Raw genomic sequence first — 20684 nt, 5'->3', positions numbered from 1 at the left:
AATTGGCCTTGCTAAAAATACCACAATGCAGGGAAATGCTTTTAGTTAAGAACCACCCCCCTCAAAAATTTCATTCTTCGCTGGATAAAGTGGAGCAAAAGAATGAAAAGCAAACTACCCATCCCATTATTAATTTTAAATAGCACAACTAAAAGGTTGCTGGTATTACCTGTCTCTTGCAATACCTCTTGCTTGATTATCTACTTCCATCTCTTCTACGTCATCAGTCACAGTTTTCATTATACCATTTTCTTTGTTTTCATCATTTAGTAACTCATATTGCCCACTTTCTAAGGCTGTCCTCCAAGTTTGCCTGTCTGTTACCTATAAAGCATAATGCATTTATTGAAAAGCTTAACACAAAGATAGATGATTTTTAAAGTTGCATTTTCAAGCAAATGGAAAATTTATTAATTATTAGACCTGTTAGTCACTTGTTACCCAAAGGTCTCCAAGTGATTTATAACACATTTAAAAACATAAATATACATACATTATACCATTAAAAATTAAAAAATGTCCGTAACAGCCACAGAGCTTGACAGCACACTGAGGAAAAAAAGAGAAGTTTTTACTTGGCACCAAAAAGATTTCAAGAATGGTACTAAGTGGACCTCACTGGGGGAGAGCATTCCACAGATGGATAAGTGCAATTGAAAAGACCCACGCCCTGGGGGGCCGCTAGGGGCGCCTTGGAAGATGGCTGACAATACCCTCTATCCAGCTTGTACGAGGTAATTAGAGGCTGATTATGGGGAGTAAAATCAGTCTCCCTCATCTTCCCAGGGAAGGGGAAGATGCTGCCCTCGCCCGCGGTTGCCATAAATCACCCCCGAGTTCGGATGAAGGAGGGGGTGATAGGCACTGGGCGGAAAGCCCTCGAACAGGGTCGGAGCTCCCTAAAGCTGCTTTCAGGAGCGAATCTGGTTGCTTAAAAAGAAGAAAAAATGGAGAAGTAAACGCACATGCTTCAAGAGAGGTCAGGAGTGTTTTTATCTGCTAATAATTTTACCACTGAGATGAAGAAGATCGGGATGGAAGGAATAGATAACATCAGAGAATCATAGACATGTTGGTAGGTGGAACAGAATGGATCGGAAAGGGGGGGGGAAGACTTTTTACTTTTTCATGTGATTAATTTAATAACCCTCCCCCTTAAAGAACCGTCTCTGTCTTTATCTGCTAATAACTTTACCACTGAGATGAAGAAGATCAGGACGGAAGGAACAGAGATAACATCAGAGAATTGCAGACATGGTGGTAGGAGGAACGGAACGGAAAGGGGGGGGGAAGACTTTCTACTTTTTCATGTGATTAATTTAATAACCCTCCCCCTTAAAGAACCGTCTCAACAACTAATTTGCAAGAGGGATTAAAAATGAACTGTGGGGGGGGGGATAATATGAATTAAAGGTTTTATTCTGTGAAAGATTTGGAAAAGAAAAGAGGCTCTCTCTGTGACGCAGCAAGAAATGTGACTCGATATGGACAGGCAGACCTTTGCTGCATGATATATGGTCTTAGGGAGGAAGAGCCGTGGATCGGTTATCGGTTTGGGATTGTAAATTTGAAAGGCTAGTACCCTCCTGGAGGACTAATTTACGATGCAGTGGGTCTGGAAAGTTAATGAGTGGACATTTAGACTGTATTTCATCGGAGTGACAAGATGGTGATGTCTGCTCAAACGAATGCCTGGACTATTGGATTTTTGTGAAAGATCTACGAGAGAGCATTACAAAGCCCACACAGAGATATGAATAAGACTGTTTCTTTCAATCCGCTTGTGGAGAGAACTCGGAGGTGACAGAAAAGGAAAATGAGTAACGACCAAGAGTTGAGAAGATGGGACTGATAACATCATTGTAAACATGAAAGCAGCAGAAATATAGATGATTGGTGTCAGGGAACTGCCATCAGAGCATCAGGTGGTAGAGGGACTCAGGCAGGATGAAAGAGACTCAACTGCTGAAGCAGGGACCAGCAGGGGGAGGAGTGGGTCTCTGAGGGAATGCGAGCAGGAGGGAGGGCTCAGGGAGGCTTCCAGCGAGAACAGTGGTGAGGTATCGGAGTCTCCCATAGGGAGACCCATACCTCGCAGGAAACTGTCACGCCGTGAGTCCAGGAGACGCGTTTCCGTTAAGGAACTTCTTTGCTGGAAACACTTCCGCAGACAGCCACTGTCGGACTCTACTAGTGACTAGAGCAGACATGTCTGAGGAGCTCCGTCACACACGGAGGTTTGTGGGGGCGCACAAACTCTGAGGGAGCACGTTTTCACGCACAAGCAGCTAATCAAACCCTCACAGCAGTCCGACAGTCTTTGTACGCTGCCTGTGCAAGAGAAGGCATCATGAGCGAACCAACCGGAACCGGAGGAGCAGGGGCTGGAGCTGGTCCAAGCTTGGAAGATAGATACCGAGCGTTGGAGGTTCAACTGGCCCTGCAGACGGCGAGGCTGGAGGAGAGAAGGGCTCAGGATGCAGACAAGAAGGGGAGAGCCACTCAATTCCCCAGAAAGGTACCAGGATTGGTGCAGAAATTTGGGGGGGACCCCAAGGACTACCATGCTTTTAGGACAGAGATGCAATATGCCCTTAATGTGCAGTTCGATGAGTTCCCTGATGAGGAATCGCGAGTTGCTTTTGTAATTGGGCATCTTGAGAAAGGGGCTAGAGACTGGGTTCGACCCCTAATGGCAACGCACAATGACATACTAAAGGACACAATGAAGTTCTTTCGTGCAATGGATATCATGTTTTCCAGCGATATTGAGGAAGGGGTGGTGCGCAGACAGCTAATGGCTTGTAAGCAGGGGAGTCGATCTGTCCGTGAATATTGGACTGAGTTTACCATGCTGATTCACAGACTGAGTTGGGATTTATCGGCGGCACCCGTTCAAATGCTATTTGAAGAAGGTCTTTCTTCGGGGGTGAAAGACGAGCTGGCACGGAGCCCCAGGGCGGAGTCTATGGATCAGCTGACCAAATCTGCGCTGACCATAGGAGCGCGGCAGGAGGCAAGAGCCTTGGAGAGGCGGGAAGGGAGAGGGGAACGTTGGAAGGAGTTCCGCATTCCAGACATTCCTGAGCCAGCTTTCCCGCCGGCAGAGCCGATGGAAATCGGAACAGCGCGCGCGCGCGCATTTTCAAAAACCAGCGAGGGAGCTAAGAAGGAGGGAAAGGGCCCCCGGAAATGCTATCTCTGCCAACAGCCAGGCCACTTTGCCAGAGTCTGCCCCCAGAGGAAGGAATGGCAAGGGATGGTGGGAGCTGTTGAGGGGGGAGAAGAAGGGGGAGCGGAGCAGGTAAAAGCCAACGCCTGGTTGCCACAATTGGGGCACTGCAGCCAGGCCAAAGAGCAGTGAAAGTGCCCGTGCCAGAAGCTCCTCGACCTGCTCTAGTGATTGAAGTGTCGCTAGAGCTGCAGAATGGGCATCCCCTAAAAATAAAGGCGCTATTGGACTCAGGCAGCTCCTGCAATTTTATGAGCAAGGAGTTTGCTGCTGAACACCAGATACAGACCATCCCTTTAAGCAACCCCCTGCAGGTGACCACGATTGATGGCAGGGAGTTGTTGGGAGGAGGAGTCCGCTTGCAGACTGTCCCAATGATAATGAGGGTGGCAAGGCACACAGAACTGATAGCGTTTAATGTGGCCACCCTGGGAGGCGCTCCCATTATTTTGGGAATGAGCTGGCTAGCTCTACATGATCCGCTGGTTGGCTGGCATCAAAGAGTGGTGTCCTTTGGTTCAGCACATTGCCTAGAACACTGCAAAGGGGAGAAGGGTTCAGTAGGGGCCCAAGCCACCCTAGCAGGGACTGAAGTAATGGGGAAGGTGAAGGTACCACCACAGTATGCAGATCTCAGCGACGTGTTCAGCGAGAAGGAAGCTGACCAACTACCACCTCATAGACCCTTTGATTGTCAGATCAATTTACTCCCTGGAGCACAGCTTCCCGTGGGCAAGTTGTATGCCATGTCAGACAGGGAAATGCAGGAGTTGCGAGGGTTCATTGACAAGAACCTGAAGAGAGGCTTCATCAGAGAGTCCAAAGCAGCAGGGGGGAGCCCAGTGTTCTTTGTGGACAAAAAAAATGCGGACAAGCCAAGACTTGTATGTGATTTTAGGCGGCTGAATGCAGTGACTGAACCGGTGGCGTTCCCTATGCCCAGAATTGATGATATTTTGACCATGGTGAGGAAGGGAAAGATTTTCACAAAGCTGGATCTAAGGGGGGCGTACAACCTGATACGCATAAGGAAAGGGGATGAATGGAAAACCACCATGTTTACCCCTTTGGGGGCGTTTGAATACCTCGTTATGCCATTTGGATTACAAGCAGGCTCCGCGTGTTTTCAATCTTTTATGAACCACGTGCTGGGCCCTTTGCTCTACAAGAATTGCGTTGCCTTTCTAGATGATGTGTTGGTGTATTCTGAGAATGAGGAGCAACATGTGAGAGACGTCAGAGAAGTGTTGAGCAGACTGCAAGCCAACAGGCTGTGGGTCAAACTGGAGAAGTGTCGGTTCCATACCAAGGAGGTGGAATTCCTGGGGTACCGCCTGTCAGACAAGGGATTGGCCATGGATCCCGGCAAGGTACAGGCAGTGCTGGAATGGAAAACACCCAAAACCAAGAAGGATGTGCAGAGGTTCCTAGGGTTTGGAAACTTTTATCGTAAGTTCATCCGCAACTTCGCCCATCTGACGGCGCCCATCACTGACTGTCTCAGCAGTAAGAAGAAGTTTGTATGGACGGCGGAGGCGGAGCGAGCGTTTGAGGAACTGAAAAGGGCCTTCGCCTCTGAAGAACAACTTCTGCATGTGGATTTACGAAAGAAGCTAAGGGTTGAAACAGACGCATCTGACAGAGCCATAGGGGCGGTGCTTCTTCTGCAGCCGGGGAAGGAGGAGTCGGAGTGGCGTCCGTGTGCCTTCTTCTCGCGGAAGCTGAACAAATCCGAGAGGAACTACACGGTGTACGACCGAGAACTGCTTGCTATTCATGAGGCGTTCCGGAGATGGAGGCATCTGCTAGTTGGTGCACAACATAAAGTGCAAGTGTGCACGGACCATAAAAATCTAGAGTACTGGAGAACGGCGCGAGTGCTCAACCAAAGGCAGTTGAGATGGGCCCAAGAGTTCTCCAAATTTAACTTTGAGATTTGTTATGTGCCAGGCCCAGAGAATGTTAGGGCGGACGCTCTCTCACGCAAACCTGAATATTTGGAGGGGGAGGGAGCACCCGAAGAAACCCATATCATTCCAGAGGACCGCTGGGTGTGTGGGGCGACTTTGGTGGGGCAAAGGGAATTGGTAGAGGGTACGGTGCAGGATGCATACGCCCAGGGGAAACTCAGGGATCTCAGAGGGGAGGAAGACAAACCCGGTGGTTTTGAGGAGAGAAATGGGGCATTGTATTATAAGGGAGCGTTATATATACCTGAAGGGGAATTGAGGGAGAAAGTACTCAAGCAGCTGCACGATAGCCCCACAGCAGGGCACTTTGGGCAACACAAAACCATGTGGCTGGTTACCAGGGAATTTTGGTGGCCCAAGGTCAGGGAAGATGTGCGGGAGTATGTGAGAGGGTGTGAACAATGCCAAAGAGCCAAGGGGGAGAGGCAGGCGCCGGCTGGTTTATTAGAACCACTGCCCACACCTGAGAGACCGTGGGAAGCAGTGGCAATAGATTTCATGACTGATCTGCCAAGGTCTAGAGGGAAAACAGCCATCATGGTTGTAGTAGACCTGTTAACTAAAATGGCCCACTTCATAGCCTGCTCACATGCGGTTACAGCAGAAGAAACCGCCAAATTGTTTGTAGAGAATGTGTTTAGGTTGCATGGCGCCCCCTTGAGGGTGGTTTCAGACCGAGGGAAACAATTTACTTCCAGGTTCTGGAGGAAGCTCATGAGCTTACTGCATGTAGAGGTTAATTTCTCGACGGCCCGTCATCCTGAAACCAACGGGCAGGCGGAAAGAGCAAATGGGGTTCTCCAACAATATTTGAGGTGTTATGTTAATGACAGAGAGAATGATTGGGTGGAGAAGCTGGCGTTGGCAGAATTTGCCTACAACAATGCAGAGAACGTGTCCACGGGGATGAGCCCCTTTTTGGCTAATCACGGGTGCCATCCCAGAGCCTTCCCAGGGGGGGAGGGGGAGAACTGGAGCGTTCCAGCTGCGGAACAGTTCGTGGAAGAAATGGAAGCGATCCATCGCCAGCTCCAACTCAACTTAAACAGGGCTAAGGAGGAATATAAGAGGCAAGCAGACAAAAACAGAAGGGAAGGTGAAAGCATCAGGGTGGGGGACCAGGTGTGGCTGTCAACCCAAGGGTTGCCATTCAAAGGAGGTTGTAAGAAATTAAGACCCAAAAGGCTGGGTCCGTTTGAAGTCATACAGCAGGTCAATCCAGTGGCTTTCAGGCTCCGGTTACCGAACCACATGAAGCTGCACCCAGTTTTTCACAGGTCGTTGCTGTCACCGTATAGAGGAGACAGTGAGGGGAGGGTCACTAGGGGACCAGCAATGGAGGAGAAGGAACACAGCTACCATGTAGCGGAGATCCTCGATTCCAGGTGGAAGGGAGATCAAGTAGAGTATTTGGTAATGTGGGAAGGGGAACCGGAGTCGGAAAACACCTGGGTTAGGGCAGAGGATGTCAATGACGAGGTTTTAATAGAGACTTTTCATCAGAGGTTCCCACGTAAACCTCAGCCTGTAGCGAGGTTCCGAAGGGAATACTTTGCCACCACCGACGAGGAAGAGGAGTTGGAGGGGTTCCCAGATTCTGAAGAGGAGGAGGATTCAGCTGGCCAGGACGACGATCGATGGAGAGAATTGTTCGAGACGTCAGAAGATGAGGAAGATTCGTTTCGGGGTTTTAGCCCTTCACCTCCCAGGGGGGAGGAATTGGGAGGGGGTGAGGGGGGCCCTGGAGGGGAGGTGGATGTCAGGGAACTGCCATCAGAGCATCAGGTGGTAGAGGGACTCAGGCAGGATGAAAGAGACTCAACTGCTGAAGCAGGGACCAGCAGGGGGAGGAGTGGGTCTCTGAGGGAATGCGAGCAGGAGGGAGGGCTCAGGGAGGCTTCCAGCGAGAACAGTGGTGAGGTATCGGAGTCTCCCATAGGGAGACCCATACCTCGCAGGAAACTGTCACGCCGTGAGTCCAGGAGACGCGTTTCCGTTAAGGAACTTCTTTGCTGGAAACGCTTCCGCAGACAGCCACTGTCGGACTCTACTAGTGACTAGAGCAGACATGTCTGAGGAGCTCCGTCACACACGGAGGTTTGTGGGGGCGCACAAACTCTGAGGGAGCACGTTTTCACGCACAAGCAGCTAATCAAACCCTCACAATTGGACTCCGGCCGATCGCAAAGCATGGGTATCCCCCACCAAAATGTATAATTTGGAAAACATTTGGACTTTATGATGTGTATTGATACAATTTGGACTAATTGGTATGATATGTTTAACTTGGTAAATGGAAACTTAATAAAAATTATTTTTTAAAAAAGAAAAAAGAAAAGACCCACGCCCTTGCCACCACCCTCCAAGCTTCCCTCAGAGAGGGGACCTGGAGAAGGGGCTCAGAAGAAGTTCCAAGAGTCTGTGAAGGTTCATATTGGAATAGGTGTTCCAAAAGATCCTGAGTCATAAACAGCTTCCTAAGTAAAAATCAGCACTTTGAATGTGGCTTGAAAGCATACTGGCAGCTAACTGCAGATGTATCAGATTTAGTGTAATATGAACTGTTTGACTGGAACCTGTCAACAGCTGGGCAGCTGGATTCTGCACTAACTGAAGCTTCAGAACTGTTTTCAAAGGCAGCCCCACATAAAGCACATTGCATCAGTCCAACCCTGAGATTACAACAGCATAGATTACTGTAGCCAAGTTATCCTGTCCAGATAAAGTTTAGCTACCAGTCTAAGCTGATGGAAATCGCTCCACACCACAGAGGCCATCTGTGCCGCTAGTGACAGCAATGGATCTAGGAGAATCATCAAACTACAAACTCACTCCCTTCGGAGGGAGTGTGACCCCATATAGAGCAGGCTGCACACTATTCAGGTGGTAAGAGGAATCACCCACCAGCAGCATTTCAATCTTGTTTGGATAAAGCTTCAGTTTTGACGCTCTTCCAGTCCATTATCTAAATTAACTCACTTTCTAAATTGATTCACTTAACAAGTAAAAATCACAAGCATCCACCGTTAACAACACTAAATGTGTCCTGGGTATACAGCGAACAAAAAACAAACAAAAACCAGAATCACACTGATATAGCAGAAATGCAAAATAAATTTTAAAAAATGCAGAAATGCTACTGCCTCAAATGAAAGGCAGGAAAGTAACTGGGGTTGCTTCAAGGAAATGGAGCTGGAAAAGTTTCTTGTGAGGCGACTTCATTCCTGGCTTCAAGCACTGGGAGAGCTAACCCCACTTTTCAGTACAGTGGTACCTCGGGTTACATACGCTTCATGTTACATACGCTTCAGGTTACAGACTCCACTAACCCAGAAATAGTACCTCGGGTTAAGAACTTTGCTTCAGGATGAGAACAGAAATCGTGCTCCAGCGGCACAGCAGCAGGAGGAGGCTCCATTAGCTAAAGTGGTGCTTCAGGTTAGAAACAGTTTCAGGTTAAAAACGGACCTCCAGAACGAATTAAGTACTTATCCCGAGGTACCACTGTATTACATCACAGGAGAACAAGAAATAACCAGCACTCCCTGTCTCTCTCCATCGTAGGCCGAAACCTAGATTTATATGGATCTAAAAGATTTGCCTCCTCCAACAATACCTGGACCCGGCTGGCAACCACTCTCAAGAACCTTGCCCAAAAGGGGACATTTGCTATTGGTTTAAAATTATTAAGGTCTTCTGGTTTGAGGGAAAGGTATTATGTCCACAGAGGTCAAGCAGGTTTTAAGGCACAATATTCATCATAAAAACACAAATAGTAAAATACCTTAATACAGCCCAAAGTTCCTTGATAGATTCTGTCTTCAATATCCAAAAGAAAGTCTCTGAGTCTCAATTCAAGCTGCTTTTCTGCAGACATCGGAGCTGCATCATATGTATTCTGTGTTTTCCCACGTACTGGATACAACTTGCTTTCATTTTGAGGTTTCTCTGTAAAAGCAACCAATACCTTAAGTAGCAGTTTCCAAATGAACATTAAAATATCAAGAAGTTACAACTCCTTCAAACCAAGACCAAAAGCCAATTACATTTTTTTCTCCCAAAACAAAAAATTCACATCAGCTCAAATGACCACAAATAATGAAAGTGTAAAACCCAAGACAGCTTCAAATTAGAAGGCTGTTATTTGGAATGCAGTGGTAAATTGCTATTACAGGGGGGCGGGGAACCTCTGGCCTGCAGGGTGGTCCAATATGTCCCATGAATCCCATTTCCCTCAAACCACACCTACCTGTCAATCAACTGACTGCACTTGTGATGCCAGTTAAAGGGTGAGAGGGTGGAATTCAATCCTGCACTGAGGGCACACGTTCTAGCAGAAAACAGGCAACCAGAGGTTGATGAGAGAACCACCTGCCTCATTTGGCCAGCAAGGCCAATTCTTCTAAGGATCTGGGACATCACTTCTGTGCTATTGTATCAAACAACATCCATAAACTATATTTTTTCTGGTTTGTTTTGTGTAAGACAACACTTTGTTTTCCAGCAGAAAATGGCAAGCTAGGCTATGGCTTTGAATATTACATTAAGCCATAGTTTACACTACTTTGTTTTAATGTGAATGAGCAGGTGCACACTGCTTTTTCTGTGGTGGCTCCCCGTTGTGGAATGCTCACCTGGCACCTTCATTGCATATCTTGAAGCATCAGGCAAAAAGTTTCTCTTTAATCAGACCTTTGGTTCTGGCTAAAAGGTAAACGTAAAGGTACCCCTGCCAGCACCGGCCAGTCTTGACAGACTCTAGGGTTGTGCGCTCATCTCACTCTAGAGGCCGGGAGCCAGCGCTGTCCGCAGACACTTCCGGGTCATGTGGCCAGCGTGACAAGCTGCATCTGGCGAGCCAGTGCAGCACACGGAACGCCGTTTACCTTCCCGCTAGTAAGCGGTCCCTATTTATATACTTGCACCCGGGGGTGCTTTTGAACTGGAAGGTTGGCAGGCGCTGGGACCTAACGACGGGAGCTCACCCCGCCGCGGGGATTCGGACCGCCGACCATGCGATCGGCAAGTCCTAGGCGCTGAGGTTTTACCCACAGCGTCACCCGCGTCCCGCGTCGGTTCTGGCTGCTTAACATTTAAATGTGTTTGTGGGAGCAGGAGTTATTGATTTGTTTTCATTCTCGTTCTTGTTTTTAATTATGTCTTTTGTGTTCACATTTTGTACTGTGAATAGGACTGGGTGATATCAGCTTTTCAACATTGCTATCACCAGCCAAACATCGTGATATAGTGACACATTGTGGCATTGAATAGTTGAGGGAGGAGCAAGCTGCATTGGCTCTGCAAGGCACTGGGGTGAAACCGGTACCCAGCACAGGAAGGAAGGAAGGAAGGAAGGAAGGAAGCAGTGGAGGAGGTAAGGCGCAGGCAAGCCCCACCCACGATATACTCAAGAAAATCCAGAATATTTACCTGAAATATGGAATTTTTCTACAGCAAAACTGTCCAGTTGTTTAGATATTCTGTTTTTTTCCTGCAAAAGAATTTCCTTTAAGGCACTTTCCCTGTATCCTCTGGAATTGAGAGCTGCTAGAAGTTGGTTCAGTTGTTCCTGAGAACTGTAAAAGCACCACCGGTTTGGCTTATGTATTGGCAACGACACCTGTACAGTAGCACCAGTATGGAAATCTTGGTGACTGTTAGAGGTAGATTCTGTCTTCAAAGACTCTGAAGTTTTAGTAGCAGTCTGAGATTTATCTGCAATGTGACTCTGTACATTATTTTGAAATGAAGATGGCCGAGGCAACAACATATCTTCTGTAAGACCAGAATAGTCTTCTTCCACAAATAATCCTGGAACAGATGGAAAAACCCAGTAGCGTCGATATAGGCGGTCCCGGCCCAAAGGAGAGATATTTGTACAGGCTGTGGCTTTCTGAATCTTTTCTGTAAGTTCCCTTTCTTTTGCTTGCTGTTCCTGTTTTAAAGCTTCTTCCTCCTCTGGAGTGAGTGGCTCACGTTTTTCACCAGTTGTCTCTATTTGCGTCGCCAGATCTTTAAAGCCATTCTGTCTTTTTCCTGAAAGAGGAAGCAAAAATGTTTTATTTCTTTATTTAATACAGTACCTGGCCACTCACTGACCAAAGTGACACAACTATACATAGCACAGGTAGCTTAGAGTAGCACAAGCAGGCGTTTGCCCAAACAAATAACACAAGAAAATTTCAAGCAGGTAGCAAGATATCGTAACTTCTAAATTTTTCTCTGCTCTTTTTGTACCATCAATCAACTAATGTCTTTATAGGCCCAATGTGTGGCTTCATTCACAATTTTTATATGGAAATTCTGTCTTCTGCATGTTTCTGAACTAATTTCTTACATTTGCATTCCACCTCGCCTTCAAGGAGCTCAAGGCAATGTACATGGCTCTTCTTCCTTCCTCTTTTATTTTCACAACAACCCTGGGAGATAAGTTACACCCAAGAGCACCTAGTGAACATCATGGTTAAGTGGGTCTCCTCAGTTCTAGTCCATCACTCTAACCACTACTCTACTGTGCTGGCTCATAAAACGAGGGGAAAGGTTTTGTACCTTAGATACAAGTATTAGAAACCCATGATGGAAAAGGGTAATGAATGAGGCAGCCTTGTATCAAACTAGATCAGTGGAATTATAAATCCATAAAAAGAAATGAAGCTCTATCTAACAGGATGATGCAGGTAGTGAAGTTAACTCTACACTTGCCTTCCATTAAAAACCCTAGAAGCAAGAACGTACAGCAATAGAAAATCAATACATAGCAATGAAAATGCACTAGAAATGAACTTACCTCCTCTTCTCTTTTTGTTTGGCACAATGTCATCTTCCTCATCTGTCATAGCATCTAAGTCTTGCTCCTTTGATTCAGTTTCTTTGCTCTCTGTGCTTGTATCAAGCTCTTCCCGCTCCTCCTCACTGATACAATAGACATACCAAAAAATATAAAGCCCTCCAAGTTCAAAGAGTTATAGGGAATTGCACATGCATAGCATATTGTAACACACCATGTGTATTGAACTCCATGCATGTGTACTGAACTCTTTTACTATGTTATCCCACCTATAGTATAAAATTTGATATATATTTAACTGTTTTATCTTCCTGTGATCATATTACGTAAATATAATAACCAGAAAGCAAGATAATCTAAGAAGTTTTTATTGTTGATGGAAATAATAACCCCAGCATGTGAAATTAAGCACTAGCCTAATTATATATTTAATTATTAACAACTGATCATACCCAATTGATACGTCAATTGCAGGATTTTTCTGCTCTTCTTTCAGTTTCTCTTGCTTCTCTTTCATCTTTAGTTCTTGTCCTTTTAGTCTTTCTTCTTTTTTCTTGCGGATTCTGATGTTATACAATACACACAGATAGTTAGTTGGAGCATATAGTGTAATCTACCATTTCCTCTAATTACATCGCTCTACTGAAAAGAACAGAGACCCAACATGCAGAAGATCCTTATGTGCATCTTGATGCACAGAAATCTCTGGATGGAGGCCATGGCACATAATAAATATCACTAAAATAAATAGTACTAAAAGCTTATTGTTCAACAGATGAGCATATGTATTGCACTTGAAAGGTCTGAGGTTCGTTCCCTGGCATTTACAAGCAGGGATGGGAAAGAACTCCATCTGAAACATTGAAGAGCTGCTGTCGGTCAGTATAAGGCACCTTTCCCCAAAGAAACACCTGTGGATGCCATGGCATGCTCAGATATCTTTCATTGTGTCCACACAAGGCTGTCCTCTTTTTTACAGCACACTATCAAGAACATGAAGAAATCAGGAAGCCCAAGGGGAGGAGAGAGACACAGGACAATTATTTCACTACTTTTTGCTGAGCAGAGAAGCAGGAAGTAATTACTGCAGCTACCAGTAAAGCTATGATGAGTGGGGGGCTTCTCCTACACCAGGGGTAGGCAACCTAAGGCCCGTGGGCCGGATACGGCCCAATCGCCTTCTCAATCCGGCCTGCGGATGCTCTGGGAATTGGTGTTTTTACATGTGTAGAATGTGTCCTTTTATTTAAAATGCATCTCTGAGTTATTTGTGGGGCCTGCCTGATGTTTTTACATGAGTAGAATGTGTCCTTTTATTTAAAATGCATCTCTGGGTTATTTGTGGGGCATAGGAATTCATTCTTTTTCCCCCTTCAAAATATAGTCCGGCCCACCACATGGTCTGAGGGACAGTGGACGGGCCTACGGCTGAAAAAGGTTGCTGATCCCTGTCCTAGACCAATGCTAGACTTAGACTGGCCCTTTCCTGTTCTTCCATCCATGGCTGAGCTTCCCCCACCTTTCACCTTTTTATGCATTCTCTTTCTCTGTGGTTCTCTTCCTTCCTGCTTTGTATGTTTTTTTTGGCCCCGCCCCGCCCCTCTTTGTTGGGGGGTTTCTCTCTCTCCCACTCCATTGCATGTGTGTGTGTGATCAGAGTGTGCAGTACACACACATGGAAATAAAACAAGAAGAGCATACTGATACTCTCAATGTTTTGTAACTGCTCATGTTCCCTACAGCGGTGGTCATTTTCACAATACTCTTAATACAATTCCAAATGTGCTCATGGGCTCAAAACAGTTGGGAAGTCATGATGATGTAAGACCAGGGGTGGGAAGTTTTTTTCAGACATGGGGACAAATTCCCAAGGGCCACTGATTGACAGGGCCAGTGCCACAAGTGGGCACAGCAATTAATGTAAATGTTATATTTGTGCAAGTAGTCTAGTTGTTACAAACACCCTTTTCTACCCTCCTTCCAGTAAAGCAAAATGTAATATCAGAGTTCAAGCAGTCATTCCAGTCAGGCAAAAACACTTAAAGAGTTTGCAAAAAGGGGCCAGTTAAGGGTTGGAGTTGCCTTTTTTATCCACCAAGCTGGTGATTCATCCCCTCTAGCAATCTGTGGCCCTTCAGATATTGCTTGATTGCAGCTCCCATGAGCCTCAACCAACACAACTAATGGTCAGGGATGCTGGGAGTTTTACTTCAGCAACATCTGGAGGGCTATAGGTTCTCCACCCAGTAGAGGCTATATTGAGCCAGCTGGTCTGGCTTGGTATAAAGGCAGTTTTCAGTTCCAAAGAGCAACTTCCTAATTTAGAACGAAATTTTTATATTGAAAATATATCAGATACCTTGTAAAAAAATGTTTGAAATAAGATTAATCAAATACACCATAAATGTGTTTACTTTTCTAAATTGGATTATGACAGACAAACAGGTTTTACTACTATATTTCAAGTAAAGGTAAAGGGACCCCTGACCATTAGGTCTAGTCGTGGCCGACTCTGGGGTTGTGGTGCTCATCTCACTTTACTGGCCGAGGGAGCCAGTGTACAGCTTCCGGGTCATGTGGCCAGCATGACTAAGCCGCTTCTGGTGAACCAGAGCAGCGCATGGAAACGCTGTTTACCTTCCCGCCAGAGTGGTACCTATTTATCTACTTGCACTTCATGCTTTCGAACTGCTAGACTGGCCGGAGCAGGGACCGAACAACGGGAGCTCACCCCGTTGTGGGGATTCGAACCGCCGACCTTCTGATTGGCAAGTCCTAGGCTCTGTGGTTTAACCCACAGCGCCACCCGCGCCCCATATTTCTAGTAGGCTCTTTCAATTTCTAAAATTGAATATTTCTAGTAAGCTCTTTCAATTTTAGAAGCCATGCTTCTGGAAAAGCCCCCATTTAGCTTTATCATGCTCATATTTGGGCATTTGTGTTCTTGTCACCTTTCTGCTGCAGCTTCTCTTTCTTTCCGGTGCTGTTCTGCTTTTAACTCTCTGAATTCTTGTTTTGCCTGTCGTAATACATCAACAGAGTCCTCAATGAAGTCTCGAGTAGAAACAAGAGTCAAAAGCTTCCCACAGAGGGCATGAAGAATCTTCATCTTCTCCCCTAATAAAATGAATACAGATTGATGCTTCAATTCAGAAGTCACAGAATAATCCTGTGAACTGGTCAGTAAAGCTTCATCAATAAAGTAAGGTATCTATTTTTAATCTGTCAGTGACCTTTGGGCTCATTAATCCATAGAGATTGACAAGATGTAAACCTAGTACAAGGAGGGTTGTGCCATTTCAGTTTAGTCACCTTGTTTTATGGCATAGTTTACCAATAGAATCTTTAACATGTTCAACTGTGTGTACAATATATGAACTTCTTGCAAGCTATTTTCCAGTCTAATCTAAACCTGATCCAAAAAAGCAATCAACTGTTCCATGCACCAATGAGCTTCTGGACTTGTGTTTTTTTTGACTATGAACCCACCCAGCATGTGCCATACAGCAAAACACTTTTGAAACAAAGCAGTTTGTTATATATAATGGGGGACCTGCTGTTCAAACACAAAAGAGCAAGTAAAAATACCCAATGTTCATATACTATCAGTAGCTCAATTGATAATGGCTAATGATTCTTAGAAAAACAGACATAAGCTCATGTAGAATATTAAACAGACTTCCACAAGATACGTAGTGCAATCCAATGCAAAAGTAAGCCCGCTGCCTTCAAAGGAACTTACTCTCAGGTAAACCTATATAGGATTGCAACCTAAATCACCAGCTAGCCCCAATCTTTATTATCATTATTATTTAATTAAATTTGTATAACTTCTAGGGCTAAAAGGTATTAGTGGTTATGCTTCAAGAGACAAAATAAGATTGTCTTAGTAAACCATTCTTGAAAACTTCTGTCATATAACTTGACATATTAATTTGGCTCTATTACCCGATGATAGATCATACACGGAAGTACACGAGAGTTTCTTCAACAACCCAGGATTACTCAATCTTAGCTCCATGCAAGCATCATCTGTAGCATCAAATCCTCCTCGCTTCTGGTAACGATATTTAGCATTGGCTGATGTTACATCTGCACCTGATGCTAGGATATGAAGTCTGAGAATCTCAGAAAGAGTGCAGCTATCAAGATCCAAGTTTTTCAAATTGCAACCTACAGTTAACAACGGAATGAGTGTTAGACTATTTGGCTACTAAGAGTATTTAGCAAACAATGTGAATTATACTTTTTTTTGTAAAATAGTGCAAAACGTAACAAAAAGTGAAACCCACACATACCCTGATGTAACTGGGGCCATGCAGCTGCCAAAGTTGCAACTGCAGATAGTGCAGATTTTGTGGGGTCTGCATCTTCATCCAAAGCCTCTGTTAAATCTTTAAGGAAATAAAGACTTTATTCTAGTGAAAATTAACACTTGCATTTCGGAGGCGAAGCAAGCAAGTCTTTTCTAAGCAATGCGGAGACAGCATATAAACTTGATATTTTTGTAAGTTGCCGTGCAACAAACATATGCATACTACCTAAAAGCAGAGTAAGCATGCAGCACTCCCTAAAAGCTTCTTGCATTCCACACAACTTGACCGCAAGAGCACAAGCACACACATGCAAAGAAAGATAAACCCAGGAAATACTCTTGTAAAAAAGGTTTACTGCAAGAAATCAAATAGCATCTTATTACTACATTCTTATAATACTTCATTATGATTATGCCTACAGAAACGAATTATGGATGCCAGCAGCCTGTCTGTGCAGCCAGTCAGGGCTGATTTACCACATTACACATGAGATTCCATATTCTACACAATTGATCAGTGAAGCACATCGATAAGCCAGGTTCAGAAGTTTATATACAGCGGTATTAAGGTTATCCAAGACAGAAGTTTCTACATATCACCAAAGATAGGCTAGTATTATTCTTTAAGGATAGGAAACAGCAAGACGAAATACCCTTCTTTAGGAAGCAAATTCCTTATGCCTGAAGTTATTTCTTTTTCCTTTTTTTTACAGACTGAGGTCCTCTCACATCCCAGTTCAGGATCACTAGAGAGAACTACCAACCCCCACAAAGCAGAACTGCACTATCCTATACTGGACATACAGTAAGCCTCCATTCACAAAAGTTAATATATTTTCTCTTTAACAGCTTCTGCCAAGTTATACGTGTGAATGCAGCCCAACCAAAATATGGAAAGCCATAACACAGAACTATGGGCATGCCTACCCTAAAATTGTGAGTTTGTTTAGAATGCCTCAGTCAAAGCTATGAATGATTCAAAACAAAAACTTGACTTTACAATTAAGCAAAGGAGTATTGTATCTAGAATCTTGCAGTGGGAAGTTTTCAATTTAAGTGAGTCAAAGTTTAACATAATACATGCATGAGAGAAAGGCAATCAGATACACACTAGCAATACCAATAGGTGCTTGGAACAGTCTACATACGACTAAATTACTCCAAACGGCAATAAAAGTTTCACTTGTGGGTCCGAGGAATCTCATGTTCAACAATGACTACTGATTGAGAGTGGAAAAAACACAATTCCCCCCTGCAACTGATTTGCCAGAAAGAAGTCATTTGGATTTCCTCTCAACAGAATAATGACTAAATCTTCCTTGCACAAAGGAAGAATCACATGCAGCTTTGCTTTCTCCCAAAAAACTCTATTTCTCTGAATGGTGTGTGAGATCAAACAGAATTTTCAGATTGATGCACTTGACTCTACAAAGCACACATCAACTATATATATTTCTTTTATGCACTATACCACAACTATTATTGTACTGGTTCCAGAGAAGAGGTGTAAAAGTACTCAATTTGGGGCAGGTGTGGGGAAATTTTAGTCCTTCAGATGTTGCTGAACTACAATTTCCATCAGCCCCAGCATGCATAGCCAATGGCCAATGATGATGGGTGTTATATAGTTTAGCAACATCTGGAGGGCAGAAGGTTCCCCACACCCATGTTAAGGGAATGCAAACACTTAATCTAGAGAAAATGCCTTTACCAGACAAATTCTGATAAAAAAATGGGAGAGCAGTGGAGGGTCCCATCAATATTCTAGTCCTCAGGGTTAAAAACAAAACATGAATGTTGGAGCAAAGATTTCAGAGTCAGACCAGTAGCTCATCTAGCTCAGTCTTGTCTCCACTAATTTGCATATACTCTCCAAGTTTCAGGGAGAAGTTTTTCCCAGCCCTTCCTGAAGATGCCAGGGATTGAATCTGGAGCCTTCCACGAGCAAAGTGGATTTTCTGCAACTGAGCTATGCCCCTTTTCTGTTTGCTCTTTTATTACTTTATTCAGATGTGACTGCTGTGTGTGGTAAAAATATCACTATAAATCAACAAATAAGCTATTTGTTATGTGGTTTCTCTTCTCTTACAAGTATGCAACAAAGGAAATAAAAATAAACCACCACCTGAGCTACAGCACACCTTGGAAAGGGTATTCAAAGTCTGCAAATGCTGCAATAGATCTAAAAGTGTGCCCTTTGGAAAATAATTACATTAGCTAAGAAGTGTGCTATTACAAATCTGGACCAGGTGTTCCAGTTTGTGGATGACAATACTACTGTCACTGAAGAAATGAATAGTAAAGCTATGCACTGTTATGATGCCTGATTATTATTTAGCTGACACAACAAGTCTTACAGCACTTTATCATGGCAAACTTTCATCCAATGAGTAGACTATAATAGTTCATAAAAGCCTTACAATTGTTTTTAATTTTTTTAGTTTTTGCACAAGAGCTACCAGCTACCAACACAGCTACCCCTCTGAAAGTTATGTAGCTTACACTGCTGGTGAGAAAGAAGTATCTTCTGAATCTTCAGCAAAGTTACTGAATTCTGAAGAATTTTTTTTAATTAAAGGGATGTGTTAAGTTTTGAGACTTCTTGAAAACCAGCCAATGTGAAATTCTTGCTATGTCTAATAATGGGAAAGCTTGCCTTTTAAAAAAAGTTAAAAGAGCACCTGCAGTACACACCAGAATCAACGCTGCAGCTAGCACCTGACAAACTTTTGTTTTTCTATAGCAATCATGCGCACCGATGTGGAGCAATGTTAACTGAAATATTCCTGTGCATGCAAATTAGTATGCGTGCCTATTAGTATGCAAGCTTTGCATTAAGAAGCACAGTTGAAGTCTGACCTTTGGTCTCAGCATCAGCTATTTGGTCTTTGGCCACTTCTTCTTCTTCTTCAGCCATGGCTTGAAAAATGGCCGTCAAGAAGAAAAACAGCAATTCACATAGTGGACCTTCACTGTCATTTCCAACAAGAGCTTCCTCTAAAACCTCTGTAAATAAGAAGAAGTGGATTTGTTCAAACTGCTACAAATACACAGTGAAAAAACTGAAAGCTGTTCCTATGTTATGTGATTGTCAAAATATTAATCCAGTCAATACATAGAATATTTGCCAAATAGGTCAACTAGAGAAACAATTGCTGTGATCCAGCAATTTATTCCAGGCTCAAGTGCATAGAAAGGCAGGTGGATCATCTCTTCAATTGTTTCAAAGAAAGGGCAAAGCTCATTTTGCAGAATCCCACAGAGCAGCATGAAATAAATGGGGATATTTGGTCACATGCGTGCATCTGAGCACATATAGTTGCTCAGATCAGGATGATTGCTGACAAGCAGTATATAAGAAATAAAGAGCAGAGTGAATAAAACACATTAAAACTAATGTCAACTGGAGGCACCTAAGTCAACCTAGATCCACAGCTGTACTCCCAATATTGCATCATTAATGGATTCTGGGTTGTTTTTTTTAATAATATTTATTAAAGTTTCAGAAAAGATCACAAAAGTAATCCTTCTTTCTGGGAAGGAAGAGAAACTGTTTCTTTCTTCCCCCGCAAAACAAAATCTGTAGACAGGATGTTTGCAAAATCTGCTACTCATGTTTCCTGTAGATTCAGTTTGCCTAAAGATTCACTTGCCTAAAGTCACTCCATCAGGAAACTCATCTTGAAGATCAAAGAGTTCACCAAAAGCATGGAGAAACTCCAAGACCATGACAGCATCACCAAAGATCTCAGGAGGTAGTCTGGTTTTCACTGGAGTTGGAACTGGAAGTTCCTGTGATGCAAAATAAATATTTATTGTATGTTTCAGTTATACATATGAGGTGAATAATCAACAACATACATCACAACAGATTTGGCTCATGTTTATTATGTTGAACAGATATATTTTTGATAGCCAAAAAGATTGCAAGGACTACCCAGAGTGAGTGTCGGTGTTAGAATACAGGCAGAAAAATAGAGCAGAAAGAAGGTGGCAGTGGAAGAAGAAAAGCGGTGACCACATGTAGTGCAATGTCTTATGCTGGTCTTGCCAAACTGAGAAAAAGTAATTCTCCCCCCATTAATTGCAATGGAAGGGAGAAATAATAGCTGCCACTCAGACCATGTCAGCCTCAACCCAGGATATGGTGCAACTCAATACCATCTACAGCACAACATCACCAGCATATACCGTAAATTTTGCTCCATAACACACAGTTTTTTCCTCCTAGAAAGTAAGGGGAAATGTCTGTGTGTGTTATGGAGCAAATGCCTACAGATGGCGGGGGAATCTGCTGCAGTCGTGAGCAGTCCGTGGCTCGCTTTGAAACAGCAAAGCGGGTGTTAGCGGCTCCTGTCAGCTAGCAGAGCCGGGGAGGAG

At 44.1% G+C, this 20684-nt stretch overlaps 1 protein-coding gene across 8 annotated transcripts in view; it reads right to left on the bottom strand.

Moving 5' to 3' along the window:
* BAZ1A (bromodomain adjacent to zinc finger domain 1A) overlaps nt 1-20684 on the bottom strand; it is a 51051-nt gene that overhangs the window by 14425 nt on the left and 15942 nt on the right. For 6 of the 8 annotated variants that reach the window (XM_081207727.1, XM_081207722.1, XM_081207721.1 and 3 more), the window contains 10 exons: nt 19958-20096; nt 19164-19310; nt 16288-16383; nt 15938-16162; nt 14941-15106; nt 12442-12552; nt 11990-12114; nt 10633-11238; nt 8987-9150; nt 170-324 (listed from right to left, as the gene is read on the bottom strand). In XM_081207727.1, the coding sequence (XP_081063853.1) occupies nt 170-324; nt 8987-9150; nt 10633-11238; nt 11990-12114; nt 12442-12552; nt 14941-15106; nt 15938-16162; nt 16288-16383; nt 19164-19310; nt 19958-20096 (1934 nt within the window). The remainder of the gene's footprint in view (nt 1-169; nt 325-8986; nt 9151-10632; nt 11239-11989; nt 12115-12441; nt 12553-14940; nt 15107-15937; nt 16163-16287; nt 16384-19163; nt 19311-19957; nt 20097-20684) is intronic. The other 2 variants (XM_081207725.1, XM_081207726.1) reach the window with 1 other exon arrangement.

This window comes from Podarcis bocagei (genome assembly GCF_964188305.1).
Source record: "Podarcis bocagei genome assembly, chromosome: 1".
Taxonomy (NCBI): Eukaryota; Metazoa; Chordata; class Lepidosauria; order Squamata; family Lacertidae; genus Podarcis; species Podarcis bocagei.
This window is presented reverse-complemented; position numbering and strand designations above follow the sequence as displayed.